This window comes from Haemaphysalis longicornis, unplaced genomic scaffold, assembly GCF_048455015.1.
Source record: "Haemaphysalis longicornis isolate Haplotype H1 unplaced genomic scaffold, Haemaphysalis longicornis Haplotype H1 scaffold_7, whole genome shotgun sequence".
Lineage (NCBI taxonomy): Eukaryota > Metazoa > Arthropoda > Arachnida > Ixodida > Ixodidae > Haemaphysalis > Haemaphysalis longicornis.
In genome coordinates, this window is record NW_027526422.1 from 63298925 (window position 1) to 63313913 (window position 14989).

The 14989-nt window shown below is 52.8% G+C and overlaps 1 protein-coding gene across 2 annotated transcripts in view; it reads left to right on the plus strand.

Annotated features, from left to right (window-relative positions):
- Window positions 1-220: 220 nt before the first annotated feature.
- Window positions 221-14989, plus strand: part of LOC144145808 (uncharacterized) — a 160413-nt gene continuing 145644 nt past the window's right edge. Inside the window, exon 1 of one of the 2 annotated variants that reach the window (XM_077677563.1) lies at window positions 221-894. In XM_077677563.1, the coding sequence (XP_077533689.1) occupies window positions 806-894 (89 nt within the window). In that variant the 5' untranslated portion in view covers window positions 221-805. Of the gene's footprint in view, window positions 895-1884; window positions 2033-14989 lie in introns of those variants that run through there. The other variant, XM_077677565.1, reaches the window with a different exon arrangement.

The following is a 14989-nucleotide window of genomic DNA, read 5'->3' on the forward strand; positions in this document are numbered from 1 at the left end:
CGACGTCGCCGGACATTTCGGCAGACGGAGGCAACACCAAACAGCGGAGGGAAAACCAAGCAGCCGAAGCGAGCGAGCCGAGTAGTACAGCGCGCCGGGGAAAGCGCCCGGGTCGCTCCACCCTCCCGGCGAGCCGGTGCATCGCGTTGGACTCGGCCCAACCCGTTTCCGGCGCGCGCTGCCGCCTCCAGCGCCGCCAGCCGCCCGCGTCGCAAATAACTCAGTCACTGTGTCGACAGCGACTGCGCGCGGCTGTTGCGAGCGGTCTGCCGACGGCGAAGTCTCCTCTGCTGCTCCACTAGCCGGACCTCGGGCGCCGCTGGACGACGCGTGGCCATGCGCCCCCTGCTCACCTGCTGACGCACCTGAAGCACCCCAGGCGGCACCTGCTGCACTGCGGGAGGAGAGAGCGACCCCCTACTTCTTTTGAAGGCCCGACCGGGAGGAGGGATTCACCCCGCCCGGAGGACCCCGCGCTACCGTGCTCCGTTGTTCGCCCCAGCGACGGTGCCTGCTCGCGTTTGTGCTTTCTCTCGCGTTTTGTGTGTGAATGCCTGCGGGAAGAGGCCGGCGTGAGTGTCGTCGTCGTTGTTGCCCTCACTGCTGCTCTGTGCCGCGCCGCTGAGAAAGAGGAGGCGATGCATCATCCTGTGCGCCGGGCGGTTGTGCCGGCGAACCCCGGTTCGGCCTGACTGCCGCCGCCTCGCGCCGTAGTTTCGTCTGCCCCTGTCGCGTGTGTTGGTGGTGGCGTTCGCTGGGACGCCGTGCTTTTTACCGTCTGAGATCGTACGGGACCGGCTGCACCATGATCATCTCGAAGGATCTGTTCATCCTGGGCGACGAGTACCTGACCATGCCCAGGCAGGACAAATATGCGGTCTGCTCCAACAGAAGGTCAGTGACCCCTCCTCTCTCTTGTCAGATGTATGTTGCTCTGGCCGCACGCGCACGTGGGCGCGCTCGACGCCGCGTGGTCTAGATCATTTCTGGGCCTTTTCTCTCGGCCGCAGCGCCGCAGATGCACAATTCCGCGCGCACGTGGTGGGGGCCCTTCTTTTGTTTTGACGTTTCTCGGGATGCGCGCTCCGGCGCCGGCGGCTGTCAGTGAGCAGCCGGAGAGTGGGTGAATGCATGCGCTTTGTGCGCATTGTCCTTGGTACTGAGAGAGTAAATAAAAGTCGATTGTTCTAAGGTTTGTTTATCCAACTAGCCAACGTTCTGTTTTCGGCTTTACTATTTCTGGCGCCGCATGTCCCCCAAAGGCTTGTGCGGTCGTTCATACGTGACGCCGCCGCGCCTGAATCGCGGAATGATTCCCATCTGCCGGATCTCCATTTTCGACGTTTAGGCTCTCACTTTCACCATCTTTTTTGTTTTTATCACGCTGCATCGAGCTACGCGCTTTTTACGCATCAGTAAACCCCAAAAAGAAAAAAAAACACGAATAGAAGGACGTTCGCTTTTCGTTGGTACCTTCGCGCAACGACGCTGTATTACTGATATTCGGCTTATAACGACGGTGAAGCCAGCTAAAGTAGTAATTCTGGCGCGGGTGTGGCGGCATTCACTTCTCGAGCATGACGTTGAACCGTCGTCGCATCCACCGCGCACCCCGAAATGCTTCGATAGTACACTGCCCCTCGGCGGCGGCGGGAGGTTTTACCACCGACGTTCCCCTCGCAATCCCCTCCATCTCTTTCCTTCTTCTATCTAACGTAACCCCAGCCTCATCAACTTGCTCCCTCCTTTCTCTCTCCAGCCGCGCTTTGTTGTTTATCGCGACTTCTGGCCTTCCTTTTAGTTTTTTTATTCCCTCGCGGCGGGGCGGCTGCTTTGCTCTTGACTCGGCGTCGCTCTCCTCTTCTCTCGCCGAGAGACGCGCCCTGCCGAAGTCGACGCCGGTCGGTGATAACGCCTCGGGCAGTGCCTCACCGCGCTGCTCGCGTGGCAAGGATAGTCCGAGGTGTCACGTTGGCTGCTGCTTCTGCTGCGACTCGCTGTCAACGGCGATGTACCTTCTCGTCGAAGCGCCGTGAGTACTCTCTGACGAGCTCCTTTCCTCGGCATTCCCGACTTTTCTCCGCGCGTTGCTGTTTTCTTTTTATACGGGCCCCATCGCTCGCTCCGGCTGGCTTCTCCTTTCCCCCTTTTTTTCTCTCAATTTATATTTCTCCCTTCTTATTTTTAGGTAAGTCGCGTAATCTTCGTCGCTGGCTGAGCCGGCTTGTTGACGTAAGGTGCGGTCCCCATCGGCATATACGTAACCGATACGCTACGCAACAACTTGAGTATGGTCTTTCGGGCTTCAGTTTTTCTCGGTTTATGCGACGTTTTCTCGCGATTTTTCTGCTAACCATGTTGTCCGGCGGCCTTCACAAGGTGCGATCAACACAACTAGACTTATTTCGACACATTCTGATCTCCGCTCCTTGATTATTAGGGATGATTGTCTCCATAAAAGTTTGGCTCACCGCCTGGATCGTTTATGCGGCGGACGAGGAAGAGGGAGAAAAAAAAGAAACGCTTCCAAAGGGAGAGGAAACCATTTGGCATCTGCTGTTCGCTTTATCATTCTCCCCACCTCGTTATTATCGTGTCGTATTCGTACAAGACCCGCGCGGACTGCACCTGCTGAGTCGCGTGTTGGCGCCTCCGTGGGAGCAGCTTCTCCTGCACGCGGGCGGAGAAGCAACTCCTCCAACGGTCTGCGGAGTATCCGCCTTAATTGGACGCTAACTCCCGAGCAGTGCTCCGCCGAGTGTCGGTGCATACGCTATTATGCAAGCGGGCAGGCAGCTCCACCTCGCCGCGGCCTGTCGGCGCGGCAATGAGCGGGTCGCTTTTTGCAGCTGTCGCCTATCTGGCCCGCACGTGCTGCTGCTGCTTCTGGAACAAGTCGACGGCAGTCTTGCTACCCCTCCGCCACCCAGACCTAACAAAACTGCAGCAGGCGCTATTGAAAGGAGGAAGGACCTGTTCCCAAATCTAGATTACGCAAGGTGTTCTAAAAACGAGAGTCAGACGACACCTGCACGCTTATTATGGATGGTGAATGCGAAAGCATACATGTCCCCTGACCGCCTGAAGCGCAGGTTGCATTTGTTTCGCGCTGTCGAAGGGCTTCGTAATCCTGCCGCGACCCTCCTGAATGCTTTCGAATGGCTTCGATCTGTCATCTACGCTTTGCGACACTGCTCGTTCCCGCCGCCGTCTAATGAGAGAGTCGACGACGGTGGTCGATTTCGCGGCCTGTCTTCCCGCTAGTTTGACAGCCAAGTCTTCAAGCCCGCGCCATGTAACGCCTCGGGCTGTGGAACGCTTCCCAAGGAGCCGTTCCGTGCACTCCGACGCGGGCTTTTTCGCCCAGTGGACCATTTAATGTTTTCGCATAAAAAAAAAAAAAGTTGGTCCTCACCCCCCCCCCCATCCCCTTTGTAATCGACATGAAGGAGTAGCCGTCGTGACTCAGAGCGTCGTCGCGGGAAATTTCCAAAACGGAGGAAAACGCCGGCGTGTGTAGCGTTCGTAGTTTCCATCGATTTCTTTACGTTTAATTTTTTTTATTTAATCGCTCGCTTACTGCAATTTTTTATTCTGTGTTTTCCCATCGGTCCTGCCATGCGTGCTGTGTCAGCACACCGGTCGCCTGACGCCTGCGAAACGTGCAGATGGGACACGTGTTCATAAGCGCTATGACGAAACGTCAAACTTCCGAGTAGATGCTCTGCTCTCGTATTTCTAATTCTCTTAGAGGGTGTTTCTTACGCAGCTGCGAATTACGACCACGGAAGGCGCTACGATGAATAGCGCGTTACGTCAACTTCATACCTGAGTTTTTCTTTGCGCTTTGCTTTATTGTTTTTGTTACATTGAACCAATCGAATTGGTTGTACATACCATTCCAACTTGTTTTCACGTCTGAAAAAAGTACAGGCGAAGCCGGGAAAGAGTGCTAGAAAACCTGCGTGTGGTGCCTTGGCAGGTGCAGTAAACCCTTTTATAACGAAATCGCTTATTACGAGTGTTGACTTATAACGAAATCAGTTACTCATACCGACGATTTCGTTATAACGGGGTTTTACTTGGTAACAGCTCTTTTATGCGCGGCTTTCAGATTTCGCCTTATTTCGTAGTTTGGTGAGTCTTAATTTGGTTCGAGCAAAGCCTTTCTTGAGCTAAGCCTCAACGTCAGGACAGATCGGTGCATTTTCTGCAGTAAATGGCGCCGGCGTCTGTCCTTGGGTGGCAGTGCGCCACGGCCGCTTTCTGTGGTTATATACACGGGATGGTCGCCACAATAGCTTTTACTGGCGGGAAAATTTAAATTCGGGGAGGATGAATCTAGGCGTTTTATGTTCCCGCGTGCGAACTCTCGCGGAGACGTAAACAATTTCGCTGTCGCGTTTTCGTTCGCCCCTCGCACGCATTCAGCATAATCAAGGCACGCCTTTTGTAAAATACCGGATGGCCGTGCTGTTTCGTTAAAAAAGAAAACTACCCGAAAACGAAGCGAGCTGTTGCTTTGCCCTCGCGTGCCCCGGCGTATGTTTTAGTGGTTCGGTGCACTCGCTTTGCCCTGCCAGTGCCGCAGCACTGACCCTCGAGAGGGTGACCTCTAAGCCAAGCAGGGCTCTTCTCTCGGTCGGGGTGAAGTGGGCGCGCATTGGCCGAGCGTCGTGCCGGGAGACGCCGCCCCGGGGCACCTTATCGGCCCCCGGCAGCAGCAAGACGCTGCAGGAGACCAAGGGAGCAAAGTAGCCCGGGGGGCTTCGTAGTCGATAAGCGGCGGCCGCTCAGGTCGCTTGTTTCGCCATAGCCTCTTCGGGTTGACCGGCTCTCGGCTGCGCGCGGACGGAGACTGCGAGCCTCCGCAGCAGTCGGAAGATTCCAGGGGAAAGCAGGGTTGTGTCGTAGTCGAGCTTGCGTCAGAATTTGTCGAGCTCGAAACCTGGTTGTTTCGTGCGTTCCCCTTTCAATATTTGTGCTCCTTTCCCGAGTGATACCCATTCGGTTTCGCCGCCCTCTGGCCCCGGACGGGCGGGTGCCGCATGTGTAGTGGGCACTGGCCTTGGCTACATCTGCTGCTTCACCCTGAGTTTTCTAAGCGGCGCTATCTGCCCCTACGTGTAGGGTGCACTTGTGTTAACGCAACTACCCACCGAGAGCGAAGGAAAATACAGCCTCGCTGGTAGCCGAGTTGGTAAGGCAGCGTCAGACGCGTTAATCGAAGCATGGCCTCCGCGATCGGCTGCCGCCGCCGGTAGCCGATCGCGGAGGCCACGCTCGAAGGTTGAGCGTTCGACCCCCCTGGCGTCCGACCTCCCCGGGCGCCTGTGTTCCGCCACTTTATTTCGTATTACTAAAACAAACATTGGAACAATGGTCAAGAATTCCACTATGCTTTGTTAGCGTTCAAAACTTCTGGCCTTCCTTTTATTCGTAATTATGTTAGCTGCATTCGTTCCTTCATCTATGTCCCCTGCCGGACGAAGGCCTCCCCCGATTTGGGAGGTTTCAGCCGAATACAACTCCAGTGGGGCCAAATCTTGTGAAAGCCTTTGTCGAAAGAATGCACCGCGGACCTTCTACGCACATCCATTCCCGTTCTCTCCTCCGCACTTGGCCTCGGGGCAGCAGCTGAAGCCGTAAAAGGGGGCCGATCTCCTTTCCGTGCCGGCCACTTTCTCTTCACGGACCGCTGCGGCCGGCGCAGTAGAGCCGCGTTGCGCCAGCACCTCAAGGGCACGAACGCTGACCGGCGGCCCAAAGGCAGCGAGAGGCCGGAGACGGTAATACTCGGCGGCGATGTGGCCGCAAATTGTCTTCGTGCTTGGCGAAATGGCCGCCTGCCTCCCGTGAGCCCCGGGACACGGGGGGACCACCGCAGCGGCCTTTCTCTTTCAAGCGCTTCTGAGAAAAACAGTTTCGAGTGCGCCCGCACGCGCGGTATTCTAGCGCATCTTCTGCTGTCCCTTTTATTAAATAGCTTCTCCCTTGAGCCGTCTCCGGCGCTGCCTTGCGCAGTCTCTTTCCTCAGAGGAAGCAACTTTGCGAACGCAACTAACTTGAGGCAAACAGTCCCGAGTGTTGTGTTGGCACACTACTGACGGACGCCACAAAATCCAGGATGCAAACTTGCGATAGTCCCAGTCATACCACAACGTGTCCTCACCTTACTCCATTACGCCACAAGTACGAGGTCGCGGGTTCGATTCCCGGCCGCGGCGGCTGCTTTTCTGATGGAGGCGAAAAGCAAAAACGCCCGTGTGCACGAGATTTCGGCGCACGATAAAGATCGCCAGGTGGTCAAAATTAATCCGGAGCCCTCCACTACGGCGCGCGTCATCGCCTGCGTTGCGTCGGCGCGTTAAACCCTACAATCAATCAATCAATCAATCAATCAATCAATCAATCAATCAATCAATCAATCAATCAATCAATCAATCAATCAATCAATCAATCAATCCGCCACACCCCATAAGAAGCCAGTCTGGAACGGTTTCTCACTTCAGCAATCTTCTTCGTGGTCTGCATCAGTGTTACGCCTTCGAAGTCGTTGGTAGTCTATGGTGGCACTGTCATTTTTTGCTTCTCCCATGTCCAACACTTCTTTCTTGCGGCATTGCACTGGGCATCTTGTACCTGCAGACTCGCGTAATTTATTGTAGTGGTTACGGGGGAAGGGTTGCTTACGCTGGTCCGAAGCTGAAAGGTATTGTGGGCCTAGACAAAACGACGACGACGATGAGGATGGTGGATTTAAATGTACCAGTGATGACGTCACGTTGTACCGGAAAGTCTGCGGAACAAGGTGGCAACGTCTAGCGAAAGATCGGGACGGTAGCGGCTGTTCCGCAAGTGGTGCCGTGGTTTGCAGCGAAGCAAGCAATAATGCCGGATTTTGTTAAAGCTCGCAGCCTCCGTCTTGCTGTGGGCCTAGATAGGACGACAACGACGATTATGGATATAAATGTGGCGACCATTCATACCGAACGCTTCCTTGGAGTATTGCTCGCATTTTGTAGACATGACCTTTTGTTCCTGCTTTTGGATGAATTGTTATGATTTATGGATTTTTCGGAGCCGTTAACGCGATCAATAAGGGGCTTCAGAGCACGCATTAGCTTCTGCCGTGTTTCCCACTCCGCTTGGTCATCATAATCCTAATCATCATTTTGTTTCCGTCCACTGCAGTCTCTCCCACGCTCCTCCAGCCGTTCCAGTCTTGCGATGCCTTAGTCCACCTTATGCCTCAGAATTTTCTAATTTCATCCCTCCTCCATCGTGTTAATTATCGCCCTCTCCTTGGTCGTTTATAGGAAATTCATTAGCTCCGTGAGTTATAGCTCTGTTTTGCACCGCCTTCGGGCAACGCGGGTAGACTTTGAGGATTCGCAAGGTCCTTCAAAATGAGTGTTTGCGTCAAACAAAATTCTACCGAGATAGCGAACGCCAGCTGTTGGCAGTGTACGCGAACTAAATGAGTAGCAATAATGTAAAAAAAAAAAAAAAAAAGAGGAGGCTATAAAGATTGTCACGTTGACAAGACACGGGCTTACACGGGCTTACACGGGCCCGTGTACAAGAAAAATGATTAGTAAACGAGGCGTGTTTCTAGGCTCTTACAGCCGCAGCAGAAGCCGTTTACGTGTTTTTGTCGTGTTCTTACCTTCTTTTCGGCGTTAATTACTACACACGGCATTGCACCCAAAGGTGGACGCGGCGTCCGCTTGCAACGACCGGCGAGATTCCTTCACGCGCGGGTTGACATGACAGCCGTGATAAACCCTGTAACCACCAGTGCCCACTGGGACATCCCTGTACGAACTTACAGGCCGCCGAGGCAGATACGTGTGTGTGTCTCCGGGTATAGTCAAGTCGTGCAGCCTCACGCACACAACACGAACGATCGACGGAGCAGTGTTTTCCTCGAGTTTCGAGTCGCGGCACGTCTCTTCCTCAGCCCTCAGAAAAAGCGCGGGAAACAAAATAAAGAGCGGGAAAAAAAGACACCGCAGCGCGTCTGTGCGTGGCGCGAGCTTACAGCTGAGGCGCGCGTACTTTGTAAAAACCCGCGTCCTACCGCTTCGTGCGGCGTCGAAAACGACAGGCGCGGTTTCCTTTTTTTCCTTTCTTGCGTCGTTTTCGTTTTTCTTTGTTCGGTTGCGCAGCGAGAGAGACTGTGCGGAGCAGCAGCAGCTGTCCGACTGGTTTCCGCGCGTGCCACCCGTCTTTTGACGCAATTTCGACGCGTCCTGCAGTGATGAACGCTTTCGCGCCGCGTCGAACGAGCTGCTGGTCTTGCCTCGCGGTGCGACCGGCTTGGGCTTTCAGCCAGACGTTCGAATCTTTCCCTTCGTTCGGATGTTTTGTATACTCGGGAACAAGTTAAGAACGGCAATAGCTCGTGTACGGTGTCGCTCCGCCTAAGCGACGCACCCATATGTCAACGGGCTCGCGCGTTTTGAAAGGAGGTAGCTATGAATGCGTGGTGTCGTCTGCCTTTTCTCACGTAGTTTGTTTGTCATCGTACATTATAAGCATATCAAGTATAAAAATAACTGAAACGGCTCGTGCCGTGTTCAAAGTATTCCCAGTAACGCAGTACTTGCAGCGCGCGGAGTAACGTCCGGCTGCGGTGATGAGGCACAGCGGCAACTTCCGTTGCCGTTCATAAGTTGCAACCGAGTTAGGAAGGAGTTCCGTATCACTGACAGTTCGCAGCGATGCGGGGTGTCAGATGGGCACTGGAAGGGATGAGTTAAAGTTCTCAAGCGATGTGTCCCTGTGGGGCATGGGTAGATTGGTGATTGATGATGGTAGATTCGTTGGCCGACGACACGTAGCACGCGACGGTCTACTCCCCGAAAACAAGATGTACACCTTATTAACACGCAGTGTTCAATTACAACAGTGTTCAATTACAGTGTTTGATTGCTCATGATCAGAGAAAAAGGGTCGGGCAGAAGCCCGCACCCAGCGGGGTTCCCTCGCTCCTCCGAAAAATCCCCAACACCTGAGTTTTAATCCGAAGGTCCCGCTCCGAAAGAGTCGTCATAACCAGAGCTCAGGACCTATTAATTACCTCCACTAGGCCAGTGATTGGCCACACTAACAAGCAATCCCAGGTGTGTACTCGAATAATCACGTGGCCCAACTCTCTCACTCTAACTCGGAAACCCGAAGGTGTTCAGCAAAACACAAATACAGCACCGATGAAAACAAACCAGGCAACAGCCAACTCTGAGCGGCTGGTCTTAAAGTATTGTCCATATCATGCGCGCTTGTAACCGTGTTCCGTTCCGCGTAGACAAAAATTCCTTTCTTTTGTCACACGCCGCGCGACCTCCCTAATTCCTGGAACCACGCTGAGTAGACACAATGCAACAGTACCTCGCTCGCAGACGTGTTCCAGCCGCCGCGGCGCCAAAGTCAGAGGTGCAACGAACTGTTCTTAAGCCTGTTTTCTTCTTCGTCCGACCTCGTCCAAGATTGGTTGACGCGCGTGTCCGACGGCTCGTCCGACATAACCGACCCAAAGTGACCCTGCCCGAGCGGAGCTGCAGCATCGCCGGGCATGTACCGGTGTGTGGGAAGCGCTGTAATGCGCTTGCGTCTACATCAAAGTTACGGCTACTGGCTGATTATGTCTCGCGAGATAAACATTCACGCCATCGGTACGCTAAATACAAATATGCTGAGGGAAATAAACTCAAATTTTCTCAAATTATCACAACACTTGGTTGAACGTAAAGAAAAAGTATACTATATGGTCCGATGAACAAACCACAACGCTCGATTCAACTGGCGTATAGTTGTCCCGACACTCCTGTCGGAGTTCTGCTTTCGAATGCAAAAGAAAACGGTCGTCCGACACGGCTCGCGTGTTGGATCCGACATGTCAAATCCAACACGTCGGACGAAAAAGAAAACAGGCTTTAGCTCCGTAACTTTGAGCAGTACAAGCGGTGTAGCCAGAACGTCGCTTGTCCCCATGACTCCTTGAATGACCTCAAAGCTCCCGTCCGTTGCGGGCAACCCGGTGGCGGTAATCACGGTCGTTAAACAGTAAATGGTTCCACCCCTCCGGCTTCACAAAACGAACGAGAGGGAGACCTCCTTCAAAAGCTATAGTATTGCTTCTGGCGGCTACTGTGGTTCCTCTCTCGCCAGGAGAAACGACTCTGCGGGATGTCTTCTCTCACACTACGTCAGCCCAACCGGCATGCAAACAGACAATAAACAGAACGGTACCAAGCTGCTGGGTGGTTTAAATCAATTAAGCGCGGTGCCCGAACATATCTGGGTGGAATGGCCTATCAGTCGATTCAGCCCAATCGGGTTGGCACGAACGGTAGCACCTTGTCAACGGTGTTACATAAACAGACGTAATGCAGCCTTTTGGGGTGTAATACTAGCTGTTGGACGATACTAGTTATTTATTAGTCACCTAAAAGGGGTCCTGCAAACGTTGTTTTACTAGTAGAAAAAGAAAAATGCTTTGCAATATCATTTAGGCTTCGTCGTTGGTTCACAGATTTGCTGGCAGTCGTAGTGCTGGCAGTCCACGAACTGCCAGTCACAGTCACAGATGTGCTGGCAGTTCGTGGCTGAAGTGTACACTTCAAACGTCGTCGTCGGGGTGATCCCAAAGTGTGCCACTGGATATTGGATACGACGCTGGAAATGCTAGAGCTATTTTGAGCGCCAGAAGTGAGCCTGGCCGTATACTGCTTTTCGAGTGCTCCTAGGGTGGCTTCCAGTTTATGATGAAGAGTGTATGCGTGTGTGTGTGTGTGTGCGTGCAGTGGGGGGGGGGGGGGGGGGGTGTTGGAGCTGCACGGCGCGAAGAGCACAGGATATCGAACGGAACAAACTATAGGGAGTTCACGATGTACAGGCTCACTCGGGCTGCGTTCAGCGATAGCAGCCGACAAGCTCTAGCCATTTTATCGATCGGGCGGTTCTTACGTAATGTGCGCGCGAAGGAAATCTTGTCGAAACCAATTTCAACGGGGAGGTCATAGCAGGAGGTCAAAGCATGCGATTCTGCTGTGACTCTGCTGTTGGGAGCCCACCCTTGGGGCCTCGCGTGAGTCGCGAATCATTTCTTTAAATCGAATATTCTGTCCGACCTAGACAGCAAGACCCTTGTGAATTTGTTGGGCGGGGGGCCGGAGTCAGTGCTCTCTAAATTGACCCAGTTCGTCAAATCATTTTTTTGAAGAACGCCTTTATATGCCTGCGTCACACGGGTTTCATCGCGGCATTGGAGGCGTTCGAGAAAAAGAGAAAGGGGTGGAGGGGAAGCAAAAAAAGAAACGGCGATGTCGGACGTCGCCCAGCTAACGCGGCGGCGCCCGAGCGACTTCTCGTCGGTCGCGCTGGCTGCGCTGGTTCTTCTTTGGGCCGCTGTCACTGGCGTGTTTATCTCGCGCCGCTGACGTGCACGACCTTGAAGTGCGGCAACCGCAGCGAAAGACTGACTCGCGCATCGATGGCTCTCGTCGGCCGTCGTGCGTGCCCAACCCGGACTCGGCTCTCGGGCGTCGCTTTTTGCTTGCCGCGCTAAGAATCGACGCTGCCGAGCTTCCTCCGGCCAAACGCCTCTCACACGGCTGCTAGGCCTGCTTGCCGTAGCCGTCGTCCGGTTTCCTTCCAGCTTCAGCGGATAAATCAAGAGGGCTGTCGATGAAACGTTACCTATTTCTTTTACCACTTAAAAAGAGTACGGCTTTATTTAGATAACGATTTTAACGTGCTCTCATGCCTTCTTAACTGGGAGGTGTTTGTTCTTGGGTTCTCACCACAGCTGTACGGGCAGCCGATGGTGCAAACGTGCCCCTCCTTTTCTTTTTTTTTTTTTTCGCGATTGCGTGTTTCTTTTTTTTTTTTTTTTCGATGTCGTCGCTGCTCATTACGCTGCCTTGGGGGCGAAGACGTGCCGCGAATGCTCTCAGTGCCCTTTCGCGCTTACTACCGCCGTGCACGCAAAAATAAATAAAAGAAAGATGGACAGAAAGAGCGCAAGTAATCGAAATGGAAACAGCCGCTTCTCTCGAGCCGATTGCCGCCACAATCAGCATCTGAAATAATTCGCCCGGGCGCAGCGAAAGAGGCGGCCGCGGAGTCTGACCCCCTGATCTCTGTCCGTACACACGCTGTGCGGTGCCCGCATCGGGGACCCCATTTTGTCGGCCCATGCTCCAGAATGATTCCGATCTGGCGTCGTCGTCGGTCAATCAGGTTCCACTCGAGAAAGAGAGGGAGCGCCTATAAAAGAAGAATAAGCGATCTCTTCACGGCTGTTGTCGCTGGGTTTTAGAGGGTGCTTGTGGGGAGAAACGGAGACGGGCCGTGGACGGGTTGGAAGGGCCATTAGTACGTCGCTGCCTGCATACACGCTACTGGACAGTCGAGTACTGGCCCTTCTAGGCCCGGGCCACCCGTGCTTTATTTATGATGCCGCACGAGAAATACGTGACTGAGATGACGCGCGTAGATTGGCTGGGTGATAACAAGTGATCCGTATGTACCCCTGTGTGCGATAGCCATGGCTGTGAGAGTGGGACCTTTCGGGGGGGGAAGGGGGGGGGCGGGGGTTAGCTTGACTGTGAGTCCACTTTTGCTAAACCAGTTCCGTTCACGATTGACGCGGCCCGCTTTTGCCCTCTATCTCCACGTTCTGAGAAATTTCTAGCGATGCTTGTCTAGAACGATTTGTCCCAAATAAGCTATTTCTGTAATCGGTGGAGCTTTGAAGCTCCGTAGAGAAATCCCGCTCGAATTCAGCTCCGAGCAGCCGGATCTTTCTTGATATTAGTTTGTTGTGGATATTTTATCGATTTTCATCCCATTGCTGTGAGCACTGACCTCCCAAAGCTTGAGTGAAATGGCTGCTGCTCTCTCTCTCTCTCTCTCTCTCTCTCTCTCTCTCTCTCTCTCTCTCTCTCTCTCTCTCTCTCTCTCTCTCTCTCTCTCTCTCTCTCTCTCTCTCTCTCTCTCTCTCTCTCTCTCTCTCTCTCTCTCTCTCTCTCTCTCTCTCTCTTTCTTTCTTTACTTGGGGCTGTCCGGGGTTATGTCGAAATCTCTCACTCCAAAGGCGCTGACATAACCTGTGACGTTATAACTCTGTACTTCTTCTCGCTAAGACGAGCTCACGCGAGATTTATTTTTGTTGGGAAACTCCCGGTTCGACGAGAGGTCGCTTGCGTAAATCCTGCCTGCTCGACGCGCTCTCGCGTGCTGTGCAGCTAATCAGCCCTTCGCGAAGACGGAATCTACCGGCGGTCTCGTAGAAAAAAAAACGTTTCGTAACATTGCAGTTGCGCTGCCGGCTTATGCTTTAGCGGACTTATATATTGCACTGAGTGTTCGCGTTGTTCGTGGTAGCTTGCGTCGACGGTTAAACGACGCCGTCGGCGTACTACTAAAACAAAAATAAGCATTCAGAAGTCACGCAATGGTGGAGAATTGGGCGAGCTGTGATGTTCGGCGAAGTAACTCAAGTGCAGACAACTCTTGCGTAGCCAGACCCGCCGCGGTGGCTCATTGGCTAAGGATTTGTGGTGATGAGCACGAGGACGCGGGTTCGACTCCCGGCCGGGGTGGCCGCTTTTCTGATGGAGGCGTAAAGCAAAGACGCCCGTGTGTATGAGATTTCGGCGCGCGTTAAAGATCCCCTGGTGATCAAAATTAATCCGGAACCCTTCACTACGGCGCGCCTCATCGCCTGCATGTGTTGCGTCAGCGCGTTAAACCCCACAATCAATCAAATCAATCAATCCTACGTAGCCAGGTCTATACCACGAACGTGGACGTAGTGTCACCTTATTTCGTCACGGATCCTCGTTCACAGTCAGCGCCGTGCATGAAGATGCTGAATATAATATTTAGAGGTATAGTTGTTCGAGTAGCGAACTTTTCGAATGGAAGCTGATGCAATCGTTCGAGAAAAAGCAGGTTTCGAATATCGAATCGAGTAAGCAATATTACATTTGCGTGGTACCGTTCACAGATGCGGGTGCTGTCAACCCGTAACAAGTGCGAGCGAGGAAAGGCTGCAATAAAGCGACGAAGAAAACTCAGGCTAGAATGTGTATGTGCGATTCTATATTCGCCAATGAGTGACAGTGGACCTGAGTCCTGGGCTACTCTTTGCTCAGCAGCTGATTGCAGCATGTTCGAAGTTATCGAACGTCAAGTTTTTGAATCGAATACGAATCGAAAAACAGTCTCCATTCTAATAAAACTCGACCTTTTGGACATTCTTCACTCCTAATTTCCAAGTAACAGACAGAAAAAAGTATGATAAATTCACCGCCGATTCTTGGTTCTGGCTTATAAAAAAGTAGAATTGGTATGCCTTACAAAACATTCCAACAGAACTCCGGGCATAAAATCAAACTGCGCAGAGACACGCAGCAATAAATCGTTGCGCTGGAATTTCGCTTATACCAACGATTGATGACATCCGTTTAACGTACCTATTTTTTTTTTTGTATATATGCACGTTCGGTATAACGAACTCTATAGTATTTAAAAAGCACAGATCGCGCCCGCGGCGTTCGCACGTGGCAAATGAAGCTCCGCTGGCTGACCCTACTGCTCTGGTTGTTGGCAGGAAGGCAGAGAGAGAGACAGACTCGAAAGACAAAACAAAACGAAACAGAAAACCCCGAGCGAATATTGCGCGGACCTGTTGACGAGTTAAGCAACGGACAAGACACAAGTGTGAAGCGTCAGCGTGCCCTCCGTGGGGCTTTCGCGCAGCTTTGCACCGCCACTTGACGCCTTCAAGCGGTTCGCGCCTGAAGAAACGTTTTGTCGACACCCCATGGACTCGATGTGAGCATATGTTTATCAATCCATATTGTGCGTCAATCAAAATCACGAGCACAGAGTGATAAACGCTTTGGAATGTCGTAGAATCCATGCTATTGAATACATGAATATCTAGTACGTGTTTTTTTTTTTTTTTGCCTTTCCC